Genomic DNA, 23,754 nt, shown 5'->3' with positions numbered 1-23,754 from the left:
TTTCTGGGAATTTATACCCCAGTTGGAATTGCACTGTCAGGCTCAGCAAGCAAAGCTCTTCCCCCTCTCACTATATAAACCAATGTTATAGTATACCTCGTAGGGACATCAAGCAATCAAAGACTTTCAAAGACATAAGGCCTTATGGCATCAAAGAGAATTCTCAAGGAGCTGAGGGAACTGCAAAGAGACCCTCCAAGTTCATGCAGTGCAGGTATATAGAGAGAGTTTAATTTGATGCAACACAATGTGTGAACTTATAGTATAGTTTTATTATTTGTGGTGAATTTATAGGTCCGGTGGCAGAAGACATGTTCCAGTGGCAAGCGACAATACTCGGCCCTGGCGACAGCCCCTATTGCGGTGGGGTTTTTATTGTTAACATCCACTTCCCTACGGACTACCCTTTCAAGCCTCCAAAGGTAATATTATTAACTATAACTCACTGGAAAACACACACACACTTGATAAAGGGTTATGATTTCTTTACCTTTTTGCCTAGTAGATATATAGATATTAATGATGAATAAATAAGTTAACATTGGGCATGCAGGTCGTGTTTAGAACCAAAGTGTTCCACCCAAACATAAACAGCAATGGGAATATTTGTTTAGATATTCTTAAAGAGCAGTGGAGTCCTGCACTCACCATTTCGAAGGTGATGCATAGATAATAGTATTAAATTTTGAACCAAAAAAAGGGGGGAAAATTTACTAGTGAAACTGAGGCTAAATTTGGTGAAAAAAAATGAAAAATGCAGGTTTTGCTATCGATATGTTCGCTGCTGACGGACCCAAATGCAGATGATCCACTTGTTCCTGAGATTGCTCATATATACAAGACTGACAAAGTCAAGTACGAAACGATTGCTCGTAGCTGGACTTACAAGTATGCAATGGGTTGACCCACACTTGCCCGTGTAATTTTGTTGTCACTCTACTCTCCCCCACGACAGCTTGTTTGTTTGTTTAGCTTTAGACAAATTGCCATTTAACAACCATCATCTGCTTCCACTACTTCAATCTAAACCTAAATAAATGAATATCTTTCTAGTTGATATCACTCCTGTATCTGCTCAAATCTTATGCAATTTGGTGATACCTTAAATTTATATTGAATAAATAAAATACAAAAAGGAAAAATTTGATGATAGCGTGGAATCAAAGCAGAATGATAAAAGAAAAACAACCATTAAAAAAATATATTGTTTTTTAAAAAGGAAAAAGGGGAATCGTATCATATAACACAATAATAGTAGGAAAATGGGTTTCCATTTAACAGAAGAGCAACATGATCATCAAAGAAGAAGAATGCTCATTTTTCTCCAAAGATATGACACAAATACAACGTCGATGCTACTGTCAGCAATTAGTTTACTTACTTCGATCTTGATTCTCCCTTATCTTCCTATTCTCTTCTTGTTTTTTAGCTCTTTGCATTTCACTCCTTGGCCTTTCTCAATAATTGTTCACTAAATACACCAACATGCCAACATTTTAATAAAATGAATAGTTAACTCATAAAAACTATATAATTTTTTAAAACACCATTTAACGTAGAGAAGACACTTTCAAAAGTTGCTAATTACACGCGATACATCAGATACTCTTTTCACCAAGGTAAAAGACTAAAAAAGAGAAAGTGGCAATTGAGGTCCAAATCCCTAACATAAAACGAAATTTGCCACGTACTACCTGTGTGACCTGTCTATAGACTACAACAAATGACCCTATCTATACTCCAACCATCATCTAAAGTCGCATGTCCTTGGACTAAGCATTTAAGGTAACTGTACTACTTGAACAAATGTATCATAAGGACCCAACACAAGCTTCATTGACAAAGCAACCATTGATACACTTGCAAACATACCTATATGAGAATAAGATATACAAGCAAGCAACCAACCAACCAGTTCAAGAGCCACTAAGTATTTGAGAAACCCCACATTCATAAACAAACTTCTTATAACCTAATACTGCCCATGCAAAGCTACAAAATTGCATACTTGATACTTATCTAATCTAACTACAATCTCCTATAGGAAGACAAATAAACTATACACAGAGGAACCAACGCATAAGAGAGTAACACAGAAGAATCAGCGAAGCTTATTCTGAGCAACAGCCTGGCATAACTCATCCTCATAGAATAGCACTCGGTTTGAAGCCAAAGATTTGCATAATGGCTTAGGGAGAACAGATGGCACCATGCATCTCGATGGGAATCCTGAATCCTGGAATAGCACTGCAGCAATTTGCCTCAACTCAGTTACTTTAATGCGAGAAGGGGGTCGCGGACCCTGCCTGGGAGCTTTCGGGGTGTGTGGGCTTCCTATCAAATTACTTTTGCCATCACGCTTGCTGGAAACAACCACCAAAACATTGTAAACGAAATGATGAACTTTTGCTCCATGTTTTTACAGAATCTTGGAGACCTAAAACAGTTAATGCCTACCTCAGAAAAGGCCAATGTTCTGTCACCCTAGGTGTCATAGTGCTTAGCATCTCCTGTCTTGAGCGGTCAGGTGTTGTATAATTGAAATGAAATTGCCTTGCAAGACAAACCTGTATTCAACAATAATTAACGTTTCTACAACTAGGTCCGCATACAAATATGGAAACGCAAACAAAGGGAGTGGGAGAGAGACTTACAGCTCTTCTTATCCTTTGAGAAACATGAAAAACTGCCCTCAGTTGGTCGTGATGCAAGTGACAGAGTATTTTAACCTCAATATATCAAAAGAGAAAGGAATCAATACCAAAGGAAGGAGCATGATCTCTAAAAAGTGGAATGCAAGTCATTTCAAGTAACACCAATCATCCAAAAGGGGGAGGGTATATAACGTAATTTTGAACTTGAATATCAGAATTTTGGCCTCTGTATTTCTTTATATATAAAAATTAGAGACATATATCCATTCCTAGCTTATAGAAAAAATTTCCCAACTATCATATGGCAATAATCCCTGATTACCAAGGCAAACAACGATCATGCAGATTAGCATAGATTTATATGCATATATAACAAGTGAATTCTTCTACAAATCACAATCACTAAATTATAGAAGATAATGCCCTTGAATGCACCATTAATAATAAAAGGTCATTGGTTTTATATCCAAAGGATTGTTTTTTCAAAGGCCATAAAGGACAAGATGGTAAAGTAAAGAGAAAGAAACTTTGGGAAGAAAACTACATGCCGAATGCAAATTCTCATTTGATTCAAGAAATTCAGCTTCTGTTAAATTCCACTTGCTTGCAATCAAGTTTTCTCTAACAATAACTAGATTTAGTTAGAGACAAAAAGAACCAATATACGTTACACTTTTATTTGAATAAATTCATTTACTAGTTTAACATTCTCAACACTGCAGTAATAAGTGGTTCTGAGCACAAAATAGAAGCAAAGTCTATAAAAATATATAACATGCAACATGATATATGCTGTATGAAAGATGCCTATCCTATATGAAAGTAAGGAACCTTCAAACAAACATCATACCTGCAACCAAAAAATTTAAAATACAATTAAGTAAATTCTGCCAAACTAGTGGTTTTTAAATACTTTTCAACCTCGTATTGTCCTACAGTCGAGATAAAGCATTTTTGAAGCTATTGAATGCAGTAGGCATAAAGCATTTTTAAGCCAGGCCAGTCAAACAGATTAATCAAGGGTACAAATAAATACCAGTAAATCCATTGGAAGAGACTCAAGCCTTGACTCTGATTCGAAGTCTTCAGGCCGAGGTGTCTTTGGAGTCCGCGTCATACTACTCTGCTTATGCAAATCCATGGGCGATAACATCAAAGGGATTTTCTCAGCAACCATATTTTCGATCAAAAGATTATCATCCTCCGGTTTCTTAGAACTTAATACAGCCACCCTTTTCTTCCCAAGATCGGTACACAACTTGGCAGCTGAAACTTTACTATGCCGAAGCTGAGCAAGAGTACCTGGTTTGAGATACTTACTGCTCGAACTCTTCAATCGCCTGTTCTTTTTAGCTGTCTTTAAATCCCTATCTTTAGGAGACACTTTTCCCATACTTGTGTCACTCTTCTATTCGAATCCCTTCACTGACTTGTATCCCCCTTTTTTCCTAAATAATCAATCCAACAATTGAAATTTTAAAGCCTGGAATCGAATGCAAGAATGAGAATTTTCCTTTTGCACTGTAACAGCATTTGGTTCCTTTTTCCAAATAAAAAAAAAAACCATCAAAACTAGAAAACCAGAGATGCAAAATGAGGGCAACAAACAATCAGGAAAAGAAAACACTATGTCTGCTAAACACACAAAACTCACAGTGATTAAAGATTTGAGGCGTCGAAATCGTCGTCAATGATCTCCCCTTCAGTTCAAAACTGAAAATAAATCAGCCAAACGAAGACAGCAGCTACTTCATCAGTAAAACGAAGCTAAGAATGACTGGGAAAAAAAAACCAAAATTAAATCAAGTCAACAGTGAAACTCACCAGCCTTAAATTAGCAAAGATATCCGCGTGAAAACTCATAAAGATTAAAGAGAGGAATTTCCAGTGAGAAGCGTGTAGAGAGAGAGACTCAGAGACAGCGGTGAGAGAGAGGGAAGAGAATGGGTGGCTAGGGTTGGCTCTTTATTTGAATTTCTCTTATTTGCCCGCCAAAATTTTCAATCATCAGTTTATATTTTATTTTTTTGGAAATTTGGAGGAAAATAAATAAAAACTGAAAAAAACGAGATGCGGGTAGATACTGATATACTTACACGTGGCCACTTAACATTGGCCAAAGATAGTGACTTTATGTCTTAAGTCAAGGCATTCAATGGGAGGGCAAAGATCCCGTTTAATTACTTAATTCTAGCGATTTAATTGGCGTTTTCATTTTTTCATAAATACTATTTTAAATTTTAAATTAGAGGTTTTTTTTTATATTTAAATGCTCGATTGAATTAATATTACGAATTCAATTATAATTAAAGTGTTTATGAATTTCATAGAAATTAATATGTTAAAATATACTTTAAATTCATGTGATTTTTAGATATTTGAATTTTCTTTTGGTGATAATAGAAAACAAAACTAATTATAAAATAGTATTCTTAAGAGAAAAAAATATTCTTATTCTTATCCAAATCCATTAACGTGTGTGTCATCGGATGAGGATCATCGAACACTTGCAAATTACCAGATCCAGACAAGGCTTGTTTAGCAAGACAGTCTACAATTTGATTTTGATCTCTCAGAATGAACCGCAAGCACCACTGTTTCTCTTGAGATAAAATGCTTTGAATGCGCCTAATTAACGCTGAATTTGCCTCAGTAAAGTTATTATCAAGTATAGCATTGACAACTTCCAAACTGTCTGACTGAATGATAACTTCATCGTGGCCCATTCGTTGAATTAACTTGAGACCTTCCAGGATGCCTCATAGTTCCGCATTAAAAATAGAACATTTTCCAAGGTGACGATTGTACCCAAGGATCCAATCTCCATTAGCATTATGAACAACTCCACCAACAGCAGCATTTCCAGATTCTATTTGAACTGCCCCATCCGTATTAAGAAAAAACAGATCTTCAAAAGATTTCCCTTCAAAGGTAGATTTAAAACTACCCTTAACATCTGCTTGAAGAACTGAGAAGAGCTAATTCGCCCAACTTAAAGATATTTGAAATTTAATTTTTCTATTTTATGTTTAAAAATTAAACTCCTCTATTTTTTTGAATTTAAAATATTATTTAACTATTAACATCGTTACAATTTTTATATTAAATTCAAAAATAAAAAATTATCTAATTAACAATTAAACTTTCATTTTTAATTAAAAATTAAATCACTAAATATTTTACAATAAAATTGAAATGTAAAAATAGGAAAGTTAAAACATGAATTGAATGGTTAAATAATGGATAAACATTTATCATTTTCCTAATGAAATGCCACATGGATAAAGTGTATTTGAATAAATGTGGCAGCCTTCTTATCAGTCCCTTGATGTGAAACAATTAATTTTATAAAGGTTTAAAGAAGCATCTACTTTCTAAATTTATTCATTTTTTATTTTTTGTCATTTTAATTTTCGAATTTGAATTTCCGTACACTTTTTAACGCAGTGGTGTGATTTTCATATTCCTCTCTTAAAATGTTATATCAACGACTAGATTTTAAATATATTTTTTAATCTAAAAATAAAAATACATAAAATATAGGAATTATAAATAAATATAAATATAAAAATTAAAATATATATAATTATAATTTAATAATAATTATAAAAATATATAAAATATTATCAAAATTATTGGAAATTTATAAAAAATATAAAATATATTTAAAATTTAAAAACCATTAAAAATATAGAATTGATATTTTTAAAACTATTTTTTGAATTTTTTTTAAAAGAAACTAGACTTGATAAATAAAACAAAACATAATAGCAACCAATCCAAAACAAACAAGACCCAAAAAAAAAGCGAAAGCCCTAATAAAATAAGTCGAGAATAAACAGCTCTGGAAGCAAAACAATATCAAAATTTGGAACCTTAAACGAGCTGTTATCCAAACCTTCCAGAGAAAACCAAAGCTGAAGGGATGCCACTGATGACGAGACAAAAGAGATGATCCAGCGACCGTGGAAAACCAGAGAAGCAGCTATTAAAACTGATGAACGGGCAACCACTGATTTTGAAGCTTGTGTTCTAGCAGAGAGATCCCAAATCCCAAGCCAGTCATGCAGAAACCATGAAAACCCTTGAGCTCCCCCCACCTTCCAGATCCCCCCGATCTAGGTCACAAGAACTCCTCAATTGCCCCGACAAATCGACCCGATAACATCCCTATCATGGTTCACCACTGTTGAAATAAATAGAGGCACCGTGCCTACCCTGGAAACAAAACCCCCATCTCGAAGACCCATTGATGCCAACCAATAGACCACCTGATTTGCAATGCGAGGGACATGCAGAAAGTGAAATCCGCAAAGATGCGTTACCATGGCAATAATGTCCCTGATGTAAGGACCCAGAACAGACACATCAGGTCGAGGAGAGAGGAGTTTGTAGATCACCGTTAAAGAATCACCTTAAAAAATGACCAACTGAAATCCCAAATCCAGAGCCAAGTGGACTGCATGATAACAAGCCAGTGCCTCGGCAGCGAAAGGCGAAGGTACGTGCACACTGCGTACTGATTGAGAACCTAACGCCATACCTGTGTGATATCTAATGACAATATATGCATAGGAAAAAGATCAGACCCGCTATAAGTTGCGTCAAAATTTACCTTTACAAAAAGAAGATCCGAAGGCCGCCACCGCTCAACACCGATCAAGCGACCATGTAACTGCTGATTTATCACATCCAATTTCAAAAGGTAAGCCTAAACTCTGTGCACCACAACATGCATTTGAACAACACCATTATTATGAACCCTTCTATTTCTCGCATGTCAAATAAACCACAACGCGCACATTACTTTCCAGATTATATCACTAGTAGATACTATAAAAATGGATAGTAGCCAATCTTGTAGAGATGCATTTGGTGCTTCACTTGGCCATGTGATGTGCAGGGACCCCTAAATAGCAAAAACTGACTGGCAATCTCGGAAGATATGTTTTAAAGTCTCATTAGCAATAAGGGATCGTGGACACAAAGAAAAGGTTCCAAAACATTTGTGATATAGAGTATAATAGCTAGGAATGTAATTGTGAAAATTTCTTCAAACTGTAATTTTAACTTTTTCTAGTAGTTTCAACTTCTATAGAGTAGTATAGAAAAGTTTGTAAGAGTTTGGAATCGCCGTGTAACCCGAAGAAATAAGGAGTCTGTAACCACTACGAACAGAGAATTCACTCTAAGGCTCAACACCTCAGATCAATAAGTCATCGTGGACCATTCGAGAAAAAGAAATACAGAGCACACGATTAACCAGGGCACAGCCCAGAACGCTGGTGAGTCGGTTTTATTCCCATTGTCTCGAATAAGGGTTAATGAATTTTGAAACAAGTAAATCTGGAGACATAACACCAGTGTTCTGCAAATGTCTCTTAGGTAAACCTAAGATCCAATTATTATCCCAAACACGTATATTCGACCCCGTATCCACACACCGATAAAGCCGCATATTGAACAACCCCTTCACAGACCAGATACTCCTTCATAGGTAAGAAGGGTAAGTTCCCAAACCTGAACTCATGAAATCACAACATGGGTAATACTTAGCTTTAAGGGCATGCACTAACAACGAACCCGAGTTATTAATCAAATGCCAACCTTGCTTAGCCAACAAAGCAAAGTTGAATTTTGCCAAATCACGGAAACCCAAACCACTCTCAAACTTCAGAGCACATAAAGATTACCAATTGCACCAGTGCATACCTCCCTGGCCCCCTTGTCGCTTCCACAAAAAACGTTTAATGATTTTCTCCAGATCAACATAGAAAGTTGTTGGTAAAAGAAAACACGGCATAGTAAATATATGAATAGCCTGTAAAACACTTTTAATAAACACTTCCTTCCCATCTTGAGACAAAGGATGAACACACAAATTCTCTATCTGGGAATGCATGTAGTTCTTCAAACCCTGAAAAGTTTGCTTCTTCACACGCCCAACCATATTTGGCAAAATCCAAAATATCTTTTAGGTTTTGGTAGAGATGCAGGCTCCTAAGTAATTCGAGATAGAGGTGGCAAGAGTGTCCTCAACGTTTGAACTAAAATAAGTAACAGACTTGTCAAAATTAACACACTCCCCCAGTGAGCACTCATAATCGAAAAGGATTTGTTTTAACACCAAAGAACCTCCAATCATAGCCTCCCAAAAAAGTAACAGTCATTGGCGAATAGTAGGTGCAGAATAAACGGGCCTCCATGTTTAAGACAAGCCCTACGAATCAAATTATCACAGAGTGCTTGTCGCAAAAGGGAAGACAACCATGCACAACATATAAGGAAAAGATACGAGCTAAGTGGGTCACCTTGTCGATGACCCCGACCCGGTGAGAATAGATAATTGACCTCCCCATTCATGGTTATTGAGTAAGAGACAGATCGAACAAAATGGAGAAAGAGACTCACCTAACAGTCTGAAAATCCCATTTGCAACATCATCTGCTCAAGAAAAACCTATTCCACTCTATCGTAGGCCTTGCTCATATCCAACTTTAAGGCAAAGTGCCCTTTTCTCTTCCGCCACTTGCGTCAAAACACATCGAAGATCTCATAGGCCAAAATAATATTATCTGTAATCAACCTCCCAGGAACAAACGCATTCTAAACCTTATCCACACACAAATGGAGCACTAACTGAAACCTATTAACCAGGGCATTCAAAATGATCTTGTATAAGGCAACACAAAGATTAATAGGGCGGAACTTTCGCCAATCAAAACAAGGTGAGTATTATTAATTGCCGCAATAGGCATGCCTTCGTTTGAAACACCAAAACAATAATCACTAACAACAAGTCCAGCAATGTGCCAAAATTTCTGATAAAACAAAGAAAGAAGTCCATATAGTCTAGATGCCTTCGTCGGGGCCATGGATTTCAGAGTAGAAAAGATATCGTCCATCGTGAACCGGACAAAAAATGCAGCTTCATATCATCTATAATACAAGGAGCAATCCCCTCTAAGATACGGTGGGAATCATCCTGTCCCTGTGAATAGAACAAATCATCAAAGTACATAGTTGCCACATCAAGCATAGCCTCCCTATCCGAAACCACTCGACCATCCTCATGAAATAAACACCCAACTCTAATTGTCTGCTTTCTCTAGGTGGCCGACCGATGGAAGAACCTTGTATTTCGATCCCGCAACTGTAGCCAATTAACTCGAGCCCTCTATTCCCAATACAATTATTCCTTGTCCATCTCCAGATTCAACTCAAGTCTGGTACTAAAAAGATCCAACAAAGAATCATTGTCGCTATACTCCAAAATGCAAGTTTAGAAAGGACAAACATCATAATTAAAAATAGTTTAAAATTTGAAATTTTATTTTGAAAATATTATTATTTTGAATTGAAAAGATATGAAAAATAACAATATCTAGGATCAATCTAAATAAATGATTGCTATTATAGATTTTGTATCCAATTTTTTTTAAAAAAAAAACTCATTAGGTGATATTTTTAGGGAATGTCGTGTTATCTATACTATTATTTAAGTTTCTAATTGAGTTATGTAAATTACGAAAATGTCATTTCGTAGTTAAAATAAGTTATATTATTCGAGGGTATTTTAGTTTTTTATCAACAAAACAAATAAAATATGCATATTGTAGGATTTGAAGTTGAACCAGTGCATTAATAAAAACATTTAATTTATTACTCAACTAAAGCTTTATTTTAACACTTTTATACATTTTAATTTTATTATTCACACTTTATTACTTCCATCAATAACATATATTAATAATGTATTTGATTAAGTTGATGGTCACAATTTAACTCGACACTAATTCAAGATTGATGATAACACAATGATAAATAATTTAATGTAATTTTAAAAATTAATATTGTACATATTTCATGTGCTATTATTGATTAATTTCAAACCATATGTTTTCTTATTTATTTTATGTTATTTTAAACACACATTTGTATTCTAAATTTGTTGTTTACACGCATATAAGCGTGTGGTAGGATTTCTTATTAATAATGTTGTTAATTTTAGATAGTGTCACAAATTAACTCAACCCAACTCATGATTAATGACAAAACTATGATAAATAATTGTATTCCTAATATGATGTATTCATGAGTTTAAATTTTACTTTACTTACAATTTAATCTGATTTTTGTATTTTAATATTATACATATTCCATGTGTTATTATTAATTAGTTTCAAATCATATATTTTATTATAATGTGTGTTATTTTCAAATACAAATCTGTATTCTAACTATAAGATGTTTATACATAAAGATTTTAGTCATTTTCTAAAGATTAAATTATTTAACAATTATTTAACGAAATTTAAGTGTGAGTTTGGATAGTTGGTGTGTTTATCTACGGTTAGTATAAAAATAGCAGCGGTGGTGAGATTAGATATTGTAACGATATTATAATGTGAGGTAAAAAGTAAACTAAACGCATTGTATATCACCGTCTATCCAAACTCACTCTAAGTTCAGTAAGAAAAAAAAAAATACAAAAAGCAAGCGGAAAGAAATTAGGAAACGCAGGAATAGCCGAAGTCCCCTCAACCTCAAATTTGAAGTCGTTTACAGTACTACTTTCATATGGGCTGCAACAAAATCTCCATTTACCTTTTGTAGTCTAACTTAGAAAACTGAAGGCCCAAAACCTACCCCCCTTGTTTCTTATCTTCACAAAAATTGGGTTGATTGATGGACCTATCACCCTTGTTTCTTATCCAGATTACCTTCCGTCCATTATTATTATTTATTTACAAATATAATTTTCACAAATCTGCATTGCACATTTAAATGGTAATAATTAGCGTATCAGTGAGTAATAGAAGAAAAAGTATTGGAGAGTATTAGAACCCTGACCCCATAATTTTTTATGAAAAAGAAAATAATAACTAAACCAAAAGGATTGTCTGTAAACAATTGCATCCCTTCATTTTGGCCATTCTATCAGTTTTTATGTTTTCTTCTCTAGAAATGTATTTGATTGTTTAGTTCTCTACATTCTTCAAAAGATAATTTCATATCTCAATTGAAATCTCATTTTTAGATATTTATCTACATGGAATTTGAAATAATTTTCAAATTAAGAATCCATTTCCACTAATTACTGAGCTCAAGATTAAGCATATTGTATATTTTATATAATGAAATTATTTTATAGACTCTTTTCACTATATTATTCCTGGTCACTTTACAATTATTTAATGACATTTCAAGAATTTCTTCTATGTCAGTGATACATAACTTTGATAATTTTTTTTTTATCTTGAACCCCGAATTCGAACCTCAAATTCTGAACCATGTCATTGATACATAATTTAGGGTTTATGATCCAAAGTTCGAGGTTTAGGGTACAATGTTCGAGTTCGGATTTAGAATTTAGGATAAAAAAATTATCAAAATTACGTGACAATAATATAAAAAATTTTATCAAAATATCATTAAATAATTAAAAAGAAACCATAAATAATGTGATAAAGAAAAGTCCATAAAATAATTTATCATCTTATATATCATATATATATATCATATATATATATATATATATATATAACCTTCATTATAAGATATTTAAGTACTGAAGATAAGTTTTAGTTTATGATAAGTTCTCATTCTAACATGTGCCACCACCATTTAAATAATTAAAACCATTAAAACAAATGGAATAAATTTATGTCAAAGCAAATGAAATAAATAAATAAACGAAAATATTTTTTAAAAATTATGTTAAAACCATCGTCAAGCACAATTTTCACTTTGATTCATGTTACTTGTATAAAATGAGATGATTTCAATTTCAGTCCTACATAGTCTGTGGTTTATGTTGTTAAGCCATTGATTTCAGTTTTTATTTTTATTTTAATTCAACCTCTATTAAAATTTATAATATATTTTAATTAATACATATAACTACGTAAGGTCAAAATATTAACATACATATATAGCAAATGTTAGTGATATAATCTTCAAACTTATTAAATATTATTTTCTAAATGTAGGTAAAGAGATGTATACTACTTGAAAGTTCATCCTACTTTACCTTGTATTGAATTAGATACTTAAAAGGTTAAATATGTTATTAGTTTATGTACTTCAATAGACTTTGAGATTTAATTTTGTACTTAAAAATTAAAATTAAAAATTTAACTCTTTTATTTTTTAAATTTAAAAATCTTAATGTAATTTAATTTTATTAATATTTATCAACTTAACATATTGATACTTAAGATTTTAATTATTAAACTGAAAATTTAAAATTAAAACAATTGAAAGAATTAATTTTTAAATTTTTAAATACAAAATTAAGTCCGACTACAATATCTAAACCATAGCTGAAATATTAATACTCAATAGTAAACGCACATTTACATATTACAATCCATTTTTATTGCATTTTTATACAAGTAATGGGAAAAGTGGCTTAAAAGAATTCCTTTATATTATCAAGTAAGCATTCCCCCTGAATTAATGGGTAGAGAGAATAGAGACAAGTGTGCGATGGATGCAAGTTAGGACAAGGACAGCTATGTTGTTGGGCAACTACTCCAAAAGGACCGCCACTTAAACGTGGTTTTGACGACACCGGCACCAATGAAATGTGCAACATTGCTACGACCTTTTAACTTCTTGGTCTTATGATGTAAAAGATTCTCAAATTTTAAAAATAATAATTAAGTCATTGTTTTTTCATTCATTTGGATATTTAAAATTTTAAAATATATAAAAAGCTCTCAAATATTTTAAAAATTTAATTAAGTCCTTATTTTTTACACTCAATTAGATATTTAAATTTTAAAATGTATAAAAAATCCTCAAACTTTTTCAAAAAAAAAGGCCCTGCTTTTATTAAAATTAGAAAATAATTATAAAATTAAAATCAATAAAAGCTATAAATATTATTAATTTTAATAAAAGTATTAAAATTAGAAAAAAGTATAAAATTTGTAAAATTTTATAAAGTTGTAAGAAAATTATACAAAATGTAAATAAATATAAATTTGGTAAAAAATTTATAAAATTATCGTACCAAAATAAACATTTTATAATTTTTCTATAACTTTTATTGACTTTTATTCTTTTTTTTTTATCATTTTTACCATATGTCACGTTGTGTTGCTACACATGATGACTTTAATTGAAAAAACTAGGGTAGTTAAATTTTTATAATTTTTATAAATTTTAAATTTTTATTAAAATTCAATAAATTTTCTAAAATTTATTATTTGTTTTTTATATTTTTCTAATTTTTAATAAGAGCAAGGGTTTAATTATTTTTTGAACATTTTTAGGGTTTTTTAATGCATTTTAAAAGTTCAAGTACCCAATCGAGTGAAAAAAAAAGTAGGAACTTAATTATTTTTTTCGAAAAATTTTGAGGATATTTTTGAAGTATTTTAAAAATTCAAGTGCTCAATTGAGTGAAAAAAAAAGCATAATTACTTTTTTTTTTTTAACCCTTAAACCTTTATGTTTTTTTTTAATCCCATATAACATCTCCTTTTGGCATTTTCTGGAACGTTGTTCCTATCATTTCAGTAAACATGCTATTTGTTTTTAGGGTAAACAACACTCAATATCATTAAATTATTAATAAAATTTTGTTTTAGCTACTTAATTTAAAAAGTCACAAGATGGTTATTGGATCATTTAAAATATTCATTTAAGTTATTAAACTATTCAAAATTTTAATTTAAATTATTGAATTATTTGAAAGTTTTTATTTAAATCACTAGACTATTAGTTTCTTTTTTTTTTTTAAAAGTTCAGCTAATGAGCTTCAAGCAATGATTCAATGATCAGTATGATGGATTGTTACCCATTAACAAGTTGAAAAACATACATTAGATCAAGTCAATCTAATAGTCAATGTTGAAGATTGAAAAAAAAGTTGTTAGGATTTTTGTCCACAGATTTGTGATGTTCAAAACTATTTTATAAAAAAAAAACTGAATTATAGAAGAGAAGAGAAGGAGAGTTTTCAATTGGTGTAAACGGTGCGAATTAAGAAGGCCATACAACAATGATTTTAACAATCCAATGACTTGAATGAAAAAATTCGAATAGTTCAATGATTTTTATTTTTAACTTTTTGAGGTTAAGTGACCAAAATATAAATTTACTAATAATTTAATCACCTTAAATGTAGCTTCGATTTGTATTTATTAGTACATATCCATTATAATACGCATCAATATTGGTGCATTTTCGTTTATTGATTTTAGTTTATAAGTTTTTAATTAAATTTTCTATATATATTTGTAGTAATACATATAAAAATTAAAGTTATAAATTAACTTAAGGAATATATTATATTTCGAAATATAAAAATAAATAAAAAACTTAAAATATCAAAAAGATCAAGTAATGGGCATCGTAGTTGCCACAACCTGTAAAATTAATGCAATTCCAAGTTGGTAACTCGATATTGGTTTTGGAGCCCCCTCAGTCCGTTTTACAACCTTAAAGCCTAGGGATCATTTGTTTTCTAGTGACCCAACTCATTTCCCAAGCTTACCTTTTTTTTAACTCCATAGCTACCTTTTATATAACAAAAAGAATATACATGCAGATTCCATTACTTCACTATCACATCTAGTTGGATTACTGCACCTCCCCACTAAACCACATGGACAGCATCAATTAACCACAACAATGTATACACTAGAACCATATAAATCAGTATAATACTAAAGGGTTTAACTTTTTCTACCTATTTCAATTTGGGTATTGTTTTTTGGTGGAATCCCACGCCGTGACAATAAAGAAACATGTATCTCTGTTTTATTTGTGTTTTTATTTTTGTAATTTATAACTTGTACAAAAAAAAGGAAAAAAAAAGAAAAAAAAAGGAAATGCAAATTGTCTTATATGGTTAGCTTGGTCTTTTGTTGGTATTTGGAGTAAATCCACATTACATGCTAACTGACGATGAAGTTTCTTAGATTATCAACATTTATACAATTATAAACACATGTATGTATAATGTTAGGGTAATAGAAGTTGAAAAACACTCACAATTTACGTGCAAACTAAATGACACATGAACAAACTATATAGGTAATTTAATCACGTCACCTCTTATGGGAAAGCCAATTCTTTAATCTAAGAAAACTAAATAACAACGACTTATAATCTTCAAAACTAGACAGCTCATCCTTTAAAGAAAAGCCTCTGCAATCTTCAAACAACATCTAGTCTTTTCATCAATTTGGAGATAACCCTTCAGCTTATTTTACCCGTCACCAATCACTTTAGGCAACGACAATCACTCTTTTTCTTCAACTTTACCTATTTCTCTTTTATCCAATTTTTTATATTTTAGTAATAAGCTTTTTCATTTATGCACAAAAGTTTAATTTATCCATTGGAATGTTATAGTTGAAGCAATATATCAAAGTATAATGTTGATTTAAGTAAAATGAATCAGTACATTAAAATTGGGAGTGAAATGTCATTATCAAAGTAATATAATATCATTAAAGAATAGTTGGCATTGAAATTACTATGTTACCAAAATTTGCGACTATTGATTACGACATTACTATTTCAAAGAAAATTTTTTGAACCAAAAATGATATTTTGTTCACAAAATTACATATTCGCAATCATCCAAATCCATCACCTTTAAAAATATAATTTTATTTGTTTTAGAGATAACAACGAGATAAGGTAAGATAAATTTTTGTTTGCGCTAGCTTCGACCTTACTTTTATTTCTATATATCCAAACCTTCCCCAACTACGGAACAACCCACCTGGTATTACCCTGCCCCACCTTGAAATATTAAGTAATGTTTTATGATATAATTCTTTTTTTTTTACAAAATTAAATAAAATATATATTCTGAAATCTTATAACAGAATATGTAAAAATATCTTAATTTTATAATATGTGTATAAATTATAATAATATTATAAAAATAAAAATTATATAGTTTTTTTTTTTTTTGCCATCAGTAACCTGTGCTTAAATCAAGCCTTGATTTATGTTGCTAAACTGTAAACCTTTTAGTAATTAATAATTAAGATGGTTGTTATCAAGTTTGGAATTGATAAAAGCAGGCTTATAATGTAAGCAAGCAAAGGGTACCCCTCCAAGTTGATGCATGGCTATCTTATGTCCTACCTTTCTTTACCGAGAAATCTTTCAATCATGCTTTACCACCACTCATCAACTTACATTAACATCATTATTACTTAATTTAAAAACAAGTAAATGTGAATAAATAGTCTTTTAAAAATAACTTATGATAAAATTAATTTTACATTTTTCTACTACATATTACTATTAAAAACAACATATTTTACTATAATTAAATTCAGGTTATTTTTTAATCAATATAACTACAGTTAGAGCGGTAAAAATGTTAACAATCATAATTTAATTTGAGTTTTATGTAATTCATCCTCTCTCTATATTTGTAAGGATAAAAATAAAAAAGATAGTTACAAGAATTTATTTAGTTATTTAACTTTTTTTTAAATTATTTTAATTTTTGGTTTTTCTAGCCTTTTAAACTTGTGTTATTTGTTAAATCATTTCAAAATAGATCTAGATTAATAATTAATTACATTTTAAAATTTAAAATTTTAAAAAATTGTTTAAGAAAAACTAAAATTTATTAAAACTATTAAAATAAAATTACAAAATTTAATTTTTAATTTTAAAAATTAATCCACGTCAGCAAAGTTAACACACAATAATTTTTCCATTCATTTCGGAGTGATTTAATAAATAATGCAAGTTCAAGGGCTAAAAGAAGTGAAAAATTAAATGGAGGATTAAAATAATTTTTTATAAAGTTGAAGGACCAAATAAGTCATTATATAAAAATATTAAAAGAGAAAATATTGATAATTTTAAGTATATTGATACAAAATTTGAGTTTAAATATTGCATTTAACTGCAAAAATTTTGGTTTAGTAGTTTTATATTATATTTCAAATTTTCACAAGTATAAATATATTTTAATAACAATATCAAATTTATATTTGTGTAAACCAGAACGTTTGTCCAAAGGATAACATTCTATTATTGTTTAATGAGACTGTTAGGGGGACATTTGTTGAGGAGATTCAAAAGCTCGACCTATGTTTTGATGTCCACTGAGGTGAGTGACCTTCGCTTATTTAATTAAAAAAATAGTGTTAATTAGTGTCATATTGGTTTTAAGTAAAAGTTGGAACTAATGTACTAAGCAATATCTACCGACAAGAATTAAACGGACTTTGTCTATTTACGACGGACATCAATCTGTTTATAGTCGTCACTCACATTATGTATTAACATCCGTGAAAATAGCTGCCATTCTCCTTAATTAAAATAATGAAACACGTATCGCAGTAATTATTTATAAAATATTTTATGATTACCCAAAACCCCATCCACTTCTAAAAACATTGCCACTGCCAGCTCATTTTTGGAGTAAAAAAAACACTTTATTCAGGTATGCACTGCTCACTCTGGAAGACAGAAGAGGTATCGCCGTTAATCCCTCAATTTAATGCACCTCTTCTCCTAAACTCCCACGCTTTTTTTTCCCCCTTGAAGATATAAAACAAAAACGAAGAAAAAGCATAGAAATAAGAGAAAACTGCCGGTGAGAGAGAGAAGCAGGTGACTGTCATTCATTTATTTCCTTCATTCTCTCTAATTACTTCTCAGTTCATTGATTTTTTTTTCTTCTCAATGTATTTTAATTTTTGGCCTTGATTACGGTTCATGAAAAAGCTCATCCGCCGATTCATTTCTGTATAGTAATAAGTTGCATTTTTTAAAGTCCAAAAAAGAAAGTTGCATTTTCATTTTTTTTTGGCTCTTCTCTTTTTTCCAGCTCGAAGAATTGAATCGCCATGCTTTTTGTTTGACTCGATAAAAGGTGAGCGAAGAAAGCGTGAAGCATACTCTTATAGATTATGGTATTTTACTGATTTATCTATTTATTTTTTTAATCCTTAAGCAGTTAAAACGGATACTGTGCTGTTCTTAGCTCTGAATAATGGAAGATCTGAAGTGATTATGCAATTTTCTTACAGATCCTGGGACGGAATCTTTGATCCAGCTTGTAACCGGATATTATATTCCTTCTCAAGTTTGAGGTGACGCTTCGTCGATGTTTTTAGAGAAATCAGCTCTGACTTTTGTTACGCAATGCAGTTAGAGAGGCCTAACCGAAGAACCGAAGCTCTTACTGATTTATTTTGTTGAAGCTTCTAGCTTAGAACAGGTAAAAACCACCGACGATTTCTCAATTCTCACCTTTCTGGCTTATTTGTTTTTGTTTGTTCGTTAATTTCGATATTGGCTCCCCAAAGATATAATACCATGGAAATTTATATTAGAAGCAGGTTTTAGATTTTATTGAGAGGAAAGGATGGCATCTGCGTGGGAACATTTTGGAGAAGTTGCAAATGTAGCCCAGCTCGCTGGGTTTGATGCAGTGCGGTTAATAGCTATGATAGGTAAAGCTGCAAGCACAGCCCGAATGCACAAGAAGAATTGCAGGCAATTCGCGCTGCATCTCAAGTTGATCGGTAACTTGCTGGAGCAGCTTAAGATCTCGGAGCTTAAGAGGTATCCGGAGACGCGTGAGCCATTGGAGCAACTTGAGGATGCATTAAGGAGGGCTTACATTTTGGTCAATAGTTGTCAGGATAGGAGCTATCTGTATCTCCTGGCCATGGGATGGAACATCGTGTATCAGTTTAGGAAGGCCCAGAATGAAATCGACCAGTATTTGAAGATTGTTCCTCTTATCACGCTGGTGGATAATTCTCGAGTCAGGGTATTGATTATTCTAGTTGCTGTTTGAATAATTTCCCACCTAGATTTTTTTTTTCCTTATTTGCATGACTCCCAAAATAATTTTGAAATGATATTCGGATTCGGATTTGGAACTGGTACTTGTCTTAGCCTTAGAAATGCTCTTCATATATTTTAGTTGTTAAAACTGGTATGGATCTCTCTATACCAGTTGATTCTTCTTTCTTCCCTCGGTTATATTCCTTTCCTTGGCCATTATAGATGAAGGATTATCTTTCATTCCTTATTATGTTAGCCAACCGTTTAAGACCAGCTAAGTTACATTTATTCTCTAATTCTTTATATTTTGTTTTATTAACTTTGGGAGGGTTGGGGTGGGTGGTGGAGAAGGGAAGGCGAATGTGAATAGAAAGACAAGGGAACATCTTTCAGCCTGTCTAGTTGACGGAGGTGGAAAGGCAAAAGGAAGGAACAAACTTCATAGCTTCAGTTGTAGTTATATGTCCTTATCAATTCCTTTGATATTTAATTGTTTGGAAGGATGGGTCAATCATATACGATTTTCCTTCCTATTAGGTAGTAGAGGTCCCTATATTTAATGAAAATCTAAACTATTCAGGCCTATCAGCTTCTCTATTGATGAATCCCTTGGCCAAAATAGTTTGTATAAGGCCTCTGATTTCATCAAAAAGATGATAGAGACCAAGCCTTTACTGGCAGGAAAATGCACTGAATTATAGAAAATGTTGCATGCAGAGAAGAGATGTTTTCTATTGGAAGATCTGAATATGTTTCATTGGAAAATAACAAACCAATTGGATAACTGAAGGGACTAAAATGCCCAGTGGTTTGCACCAATTTCAAATCATATTCAGCTTGCCCGCTTTACTAATTTTTCAGTTCTCCCAAACCTGCAGGAGAGACTAGAAGTTATAGAGAAAGATCAACATGAATACACATTGGATGAAGAGGACCGAAGGGTGCAAGATGTTATACTGAAACCAGAACCGTCAACAAACGATGCCATAATATTGAAAAAAACTCTTTCTTGCTCATATCCAAATTTGTGTTTTAATGAAGCACTTCTAAAGGAAAATGAAAAGCTCCAAGTGGAATTACAACGATCTCAATCTAATTATGATGTGCAGCAGTGTGAAGTAATCCAGCATTTGCTTGAGGTAACAGAAGTTGCTGCTGCAACTTCGGCTCCAGATAAGAGGTCGAAGAAAGTAGAGCGTAATTACTCAGATGCCAATAGTGAGAAAGGTCATTCATATGATGAAATCTCTCCTAAGAAACCTGGTTCAGGCATAACTTCAAGGTTAGTTTTCCTTTCATACATAAGTCTTGTGTTGTCAAAATGCAACTAACTGTAGTTCTATATAAACATCTTTTCATGCAGCAATGTCCTGTGGAACCTTTCCCTATTTTCTTCCGTTGGCCTTATGCCTTAAAAAAAGTTGAAAGCTAATGTAGACATTATTAAGAAAGTACAATTAGTTTCTCTAACTGCCAATTTAATTCAAAACAATAACTAATTTACCTTGATTACTGTAATGGAATTAAAACCTTTGTGGTATTAGGATGCCAACATCGTGATACCTACCATTTAGATGGAATTTGGCATTTGAGTTACAGTCTTGGTGTCTTTTTAAGTCCTTAAGCTTTTGAATATGCACCCATGCTTTATGTACTTCATGTGCCTGGAGCTAAATATGATTTCTAAAAGTTTTATGCCTAATCTTTTTGCTCAGAAACACATCTTCAGTTTCATCAGGACGTGATCTGCTCTCTGATAGAGGTTTGGATCGATATGACGAATGGCATGCTGATTTGCTTGGTTGTTGCTCAGAACCATATTTGTGTACGTCTTTCTTACATCATTGTTGCTCCGTTATTGTATGAAATGTCTTCTTTCTATTCTATTTGACTTGATAGAAGTTGCAACTTACAACTTGAGATTATTTAGCCCCAAGAAAGGGATAGGAACATTTATTTTAAATTTGAATATTTGTTTCTTTTGCTTGGGATGAGGAACATGATTTTTAGTAAGATTTATAGGACATATCTCTTTTGCAGAACTTACGTTCTGAATTTGATGTTTTATCTTGTCACTTAAGCCACCATTTTTCATTGCAGGTATAAAGACATTCTTCTGTCCTTGTGGTACGCTTTCAAAGATTGCTACTGTGGCAACAAACAGGCACATGTGTAAGTATTTCTTAATTATATTTTAATCGCTAGTTTGTGATCTTCATTTGTGAAAGAATGTGATGTGTTGTTTTCAATTTACCCCGATCATATTGTTTTATGTGTTCTTACTAAAATACGCCTGTGTGTTTCTATATTGCTTAGCCTGTATGAACAAGTGATTATAATCTTTCCTTAGCAAAGGAAATTGCATTCTAGTCTTGCTAATGAAAAATGTCATACAAACTGTAACACCTTTGGAATTCTGTTTTCGGTTTTGGTATTATTTCGAAGCTCACATAGAAACTTTCTTCAGCTTCTGCAGAAGCATGCAATGAATTGATGGCATATTCATTGATATTGTCATGCTGTTGCTACACATGCTGTGTTAGAAGGAAGCTTCGCAAGGCATTAAACATCACGGTATTTTCTCTGCCAATGAAAGAGTAATCTGCTTGTGCAAATTATAAAACCCTGAATCATAAGTTTCTACTATTTTTAGTGCCATGAAATAATATGGCGTAGATGCTGTTACCTTGTCCTCATTGCTCATATGTGGTGCTGTTTTTAGTACATGAATTAATGGCATATGGTTTTAGACTGTCTTGTCTTAGGTATAAGGGCTATAATTAAGTTATTCAGGGTTATCTTACTTCGGATTGGGTTTCCTTAAAATGCAACTTTTTTTTCCCTCCTTTTGGCAGGGTGGATTTATTGATGATTTCCTCTCACATTTGATGTGCTGCTGTTGCGCCCTTGTTCAAGAATGGCGAGAAGTAGAGATACGTGGGTTTAATGGTATGTCCAGTATATGCCAATTGCCAAGAACCTCGTGATCTGGTTTGAAATCTCAGTTTTCTTCTAAGTATTCATCGGTAACTAATGACAACCAAATCAGAACATATTGGATAGTTTTAGTTACTGATCGTGTGGGGTAGCTTTTCTTTTGAATTCTTCCTTTTTCCCCCAGAATGATGCAATTCATATTTGTGGTACTGTTTTCTTCATGTTATAAACGTGAAATTCATATGAACATGCAGGGTCAGAGAAGACTAAAACAAGCCCGCCACCATCACAATTTATGGAATCATGAGTAACAGGACAGGATAGGATTCAAAGCTTTTCCCTTCTTTTTTTTTTTTTGGAGGTTTAATATATAGAGCGTAACCCTCCTTAGTGGCCTCTGTGAAATTAAAACTGTACTAAGAATATGGCGCCCTTTGCTTTTGAACCTATAGATATGTAAATTAGTCCAATTATTTGAGGAGATTCATTCACCTCATGTTGTATTATACACTAATTTTTAGCTGTATAGTAGTTTTGGATTTAGTTTATTAAACTTGTTTCTTTAGATATTAGGGAAACAAGTATTCAATCCAAGGGTGCTTTTGGATAAAAAAAATTTAAAATTTTGGAGGCTTAAAATGAAAATCTTTTAAAATGCAGTATTTCAAAATGTTATTATTTACGATTATTTCGTTTTGGTAAAATAAAAGTGTGATTATGATTATTTTCAATATTATGTTATATTTTGAATATCATTTATGTTTGATGTTTTTATTTTGAAATTTGTTTACATGTAATATTTTAACGAAAGGACGACCATAAAGCTCATTGTCTTGATGAAAGAACGATCATAAAAATTGTCTACAATGGGACTGATCGAGTATGCATATCTTTAACTATTTCTCCTAATTGTACAGAGACCTCTATGTACGTTAACTTGCAATTAACCCCTTTTATTTGGGTTTAGTTATGCATCAAATATTTGTTCCCTTTAGATATTTGAAATTTGTCATTTCTTTTCTAATTTAGAAATTTATTCTATCTATGTATGTAATTTAAAAATAAATTTTAATGGAAAACGTCATTTATAAACTAAAGATAATTTTGAATAGGTAGTATTTTAACATTCCAAGATTTAATTGCTCGACGGGCTATGATTGATTGCTCTAGGCAGGTGGGTTCTAGTAACAATCGGGTGTGTTGGTTGATTAGGTGGGAAGGCTCGCCGCAAGTTGAACAAGGATGGGGTGCTTAGGACCGATGGCGGCTTGGCTTCTTGTGGTGGTGTAGTGCGGGACACTACAATGGACACTGGCTTGTGGGGAGCATTGGCATTTGTTCTATAACGGAAGTGGAGTTGTGTGAGGGT

The 23,754-nt window shown here is 32.1% G+C and overlaps 3 protein-coding genes and 1 long non-coding RNA gene across 9 annotated transcripts; 3 read left to right on the top strand and 1 right to left on the bottom strand.

Moving 5' to 3' along the window:
• Positions 1 to 72: 72 nt before the first annotated feature.
• On the top strand, positions 73 to 1,062 carry LOC108472439 (ubiquitin-conjugating enzyme E2-17 kDa-like). Its single transcript, XM_017773961.2, has 4 exons — positions 73 to 214; positions 295 to 422; positions 554 to 658; positions 761 to 1,062. Exons 1-4 carry the CDS (start codon positions 145 to 147, stop codon positions 902 to 904), a joined length of 447 nt encoding a protein of 148 aa, XP_017629450.1. The 5' UTR covers positions 73 to 144; the 3' UTR covers positions 905 to 1,062.
• Positions 1,063 to 1,204: 142 nt separating this feature from the next.
• On the bottom strand, positions 1,205 to 4,664 carry LOC108472598 (F-box protein At4g35930). Of its 2 annotated transcripts, none has more exons than XM_017774142.2 (6): positions 4,479 to 4,664; positions 4,309 to 4,367; positions 3,691 to 4,194; positions 2,655 to 2,729; positions 2,458 to 2,567; positions 1,205 to 2,363 (listed from the first exon to the last, which is right to left on the bottom strand). In XM_017774142.2, the coding sequence occupies exons 3-6, from the start codon at positions 4,045 to 4,047 to the stop codon at positions 2,102 to 2,104; spliced, it is 804 nt and encodes a 267-aa protein (XP_017629631.1). In that variant the 5' UTR covers positions 4,048 to 4,194; positions 4,309 to 4,367; positions 4,479 to 4,664; the 3' UTR covers positions 1,205 to 2,101. The 2 variants fall into 2 exon arrangements, with proteins under 2 accessions (XP_017629631.1, XP_017629632.1); XM_017774143.2 differs by having other exon boundaries at positions 1,833 to 2,363; positions 3,691 to 4,102.
• A 1,752-nt stretch (positions 4,665 to 6,416) lies between these two features.
• On the top strand, positions 6,417 to 8,012 carry LOC108472483 (uncharacterized). Its single transcript, XR_001869549.2, has 3 exons — positions 6,417 to 7,155; positions 7,230 to 7,359; positions 7,558 to 8,012. It is a non-coding gene; the product is annotated as an uncharacterized LOC108472483 (long non-coding RNA).
• A 9,931-nt stretch (positions 8,013 to 17,943) lies between these two features.
• Positions 17,944 to 22,938, top strand: LOC108474123 (protein MID1-COMPLEMENTING ACTIVITY 1). Of its 5 annotated transcripts, none has more exons than XM_053021652.1 (10): positions 17,944 to 18,263; positions 18,481 to 18,525; positions 18,683 to 18,873; positions 18,989 to 19,431; positions 20,327 to 20,730; positions 21,164 to 21,273; positions 21,549 to 21,620; positions 21,916 to 22,022; positions 22,304 to 22,474; positions 22,640 to 22,938. In XM_053021652.1, the coding sequence occupies exons 4-9, from the start codon at positions 19,021 to 19,023 to the stop codon at positions 22,433 to 22,435; spliced, it is 1,236 nt and encodes a 411-aa protein (XP_052877612.1). In that variant the 5' UTR covers positions 17,944 to 18,263; positions 18,481 to 18,525; positions 18,683 to 18,873; positions 18,989 to 19,020; the 3' UTR covers positions 22,436 to 22,474; positions 22,640 to 22,938. The 5 variants fall into 5 exon arrangements, with proteins under 5 accessions (XP_052877612.1, XP_052877611.1, XP_017631528.1 ...); XM_053021651.1 differs by having other exon boundaries at positions 18,610 to 18,873; positions 22,304 to 22,397; XM_017776039.2 differs by having other exon boundaries at positions 17,946 to 18,263; positions 18,995 to 19,431; positions 22,304 to 22,397.
• Positions 22,939 to 23,754: the final 816 nt, after the last annotated feature.

The sequence above is a fragment of the Gossypium arboreum genome, chromosome 11, assembly GCF_025698485.1.
Source record: "Gossypium arboreum isolate Shixiya-1 chromosome 11, ASM2569848v2, whole genome shotgun sequence".
NCBI lineage: Eukaryota > Viridiplantae > Streptophyta > Magnoliopsida > Malvales > Malvaceae > Gossypium > Gossypium arboreum.
This window is presented reverse-complemented; position numbering and strand designations above follow the sequence as displayed.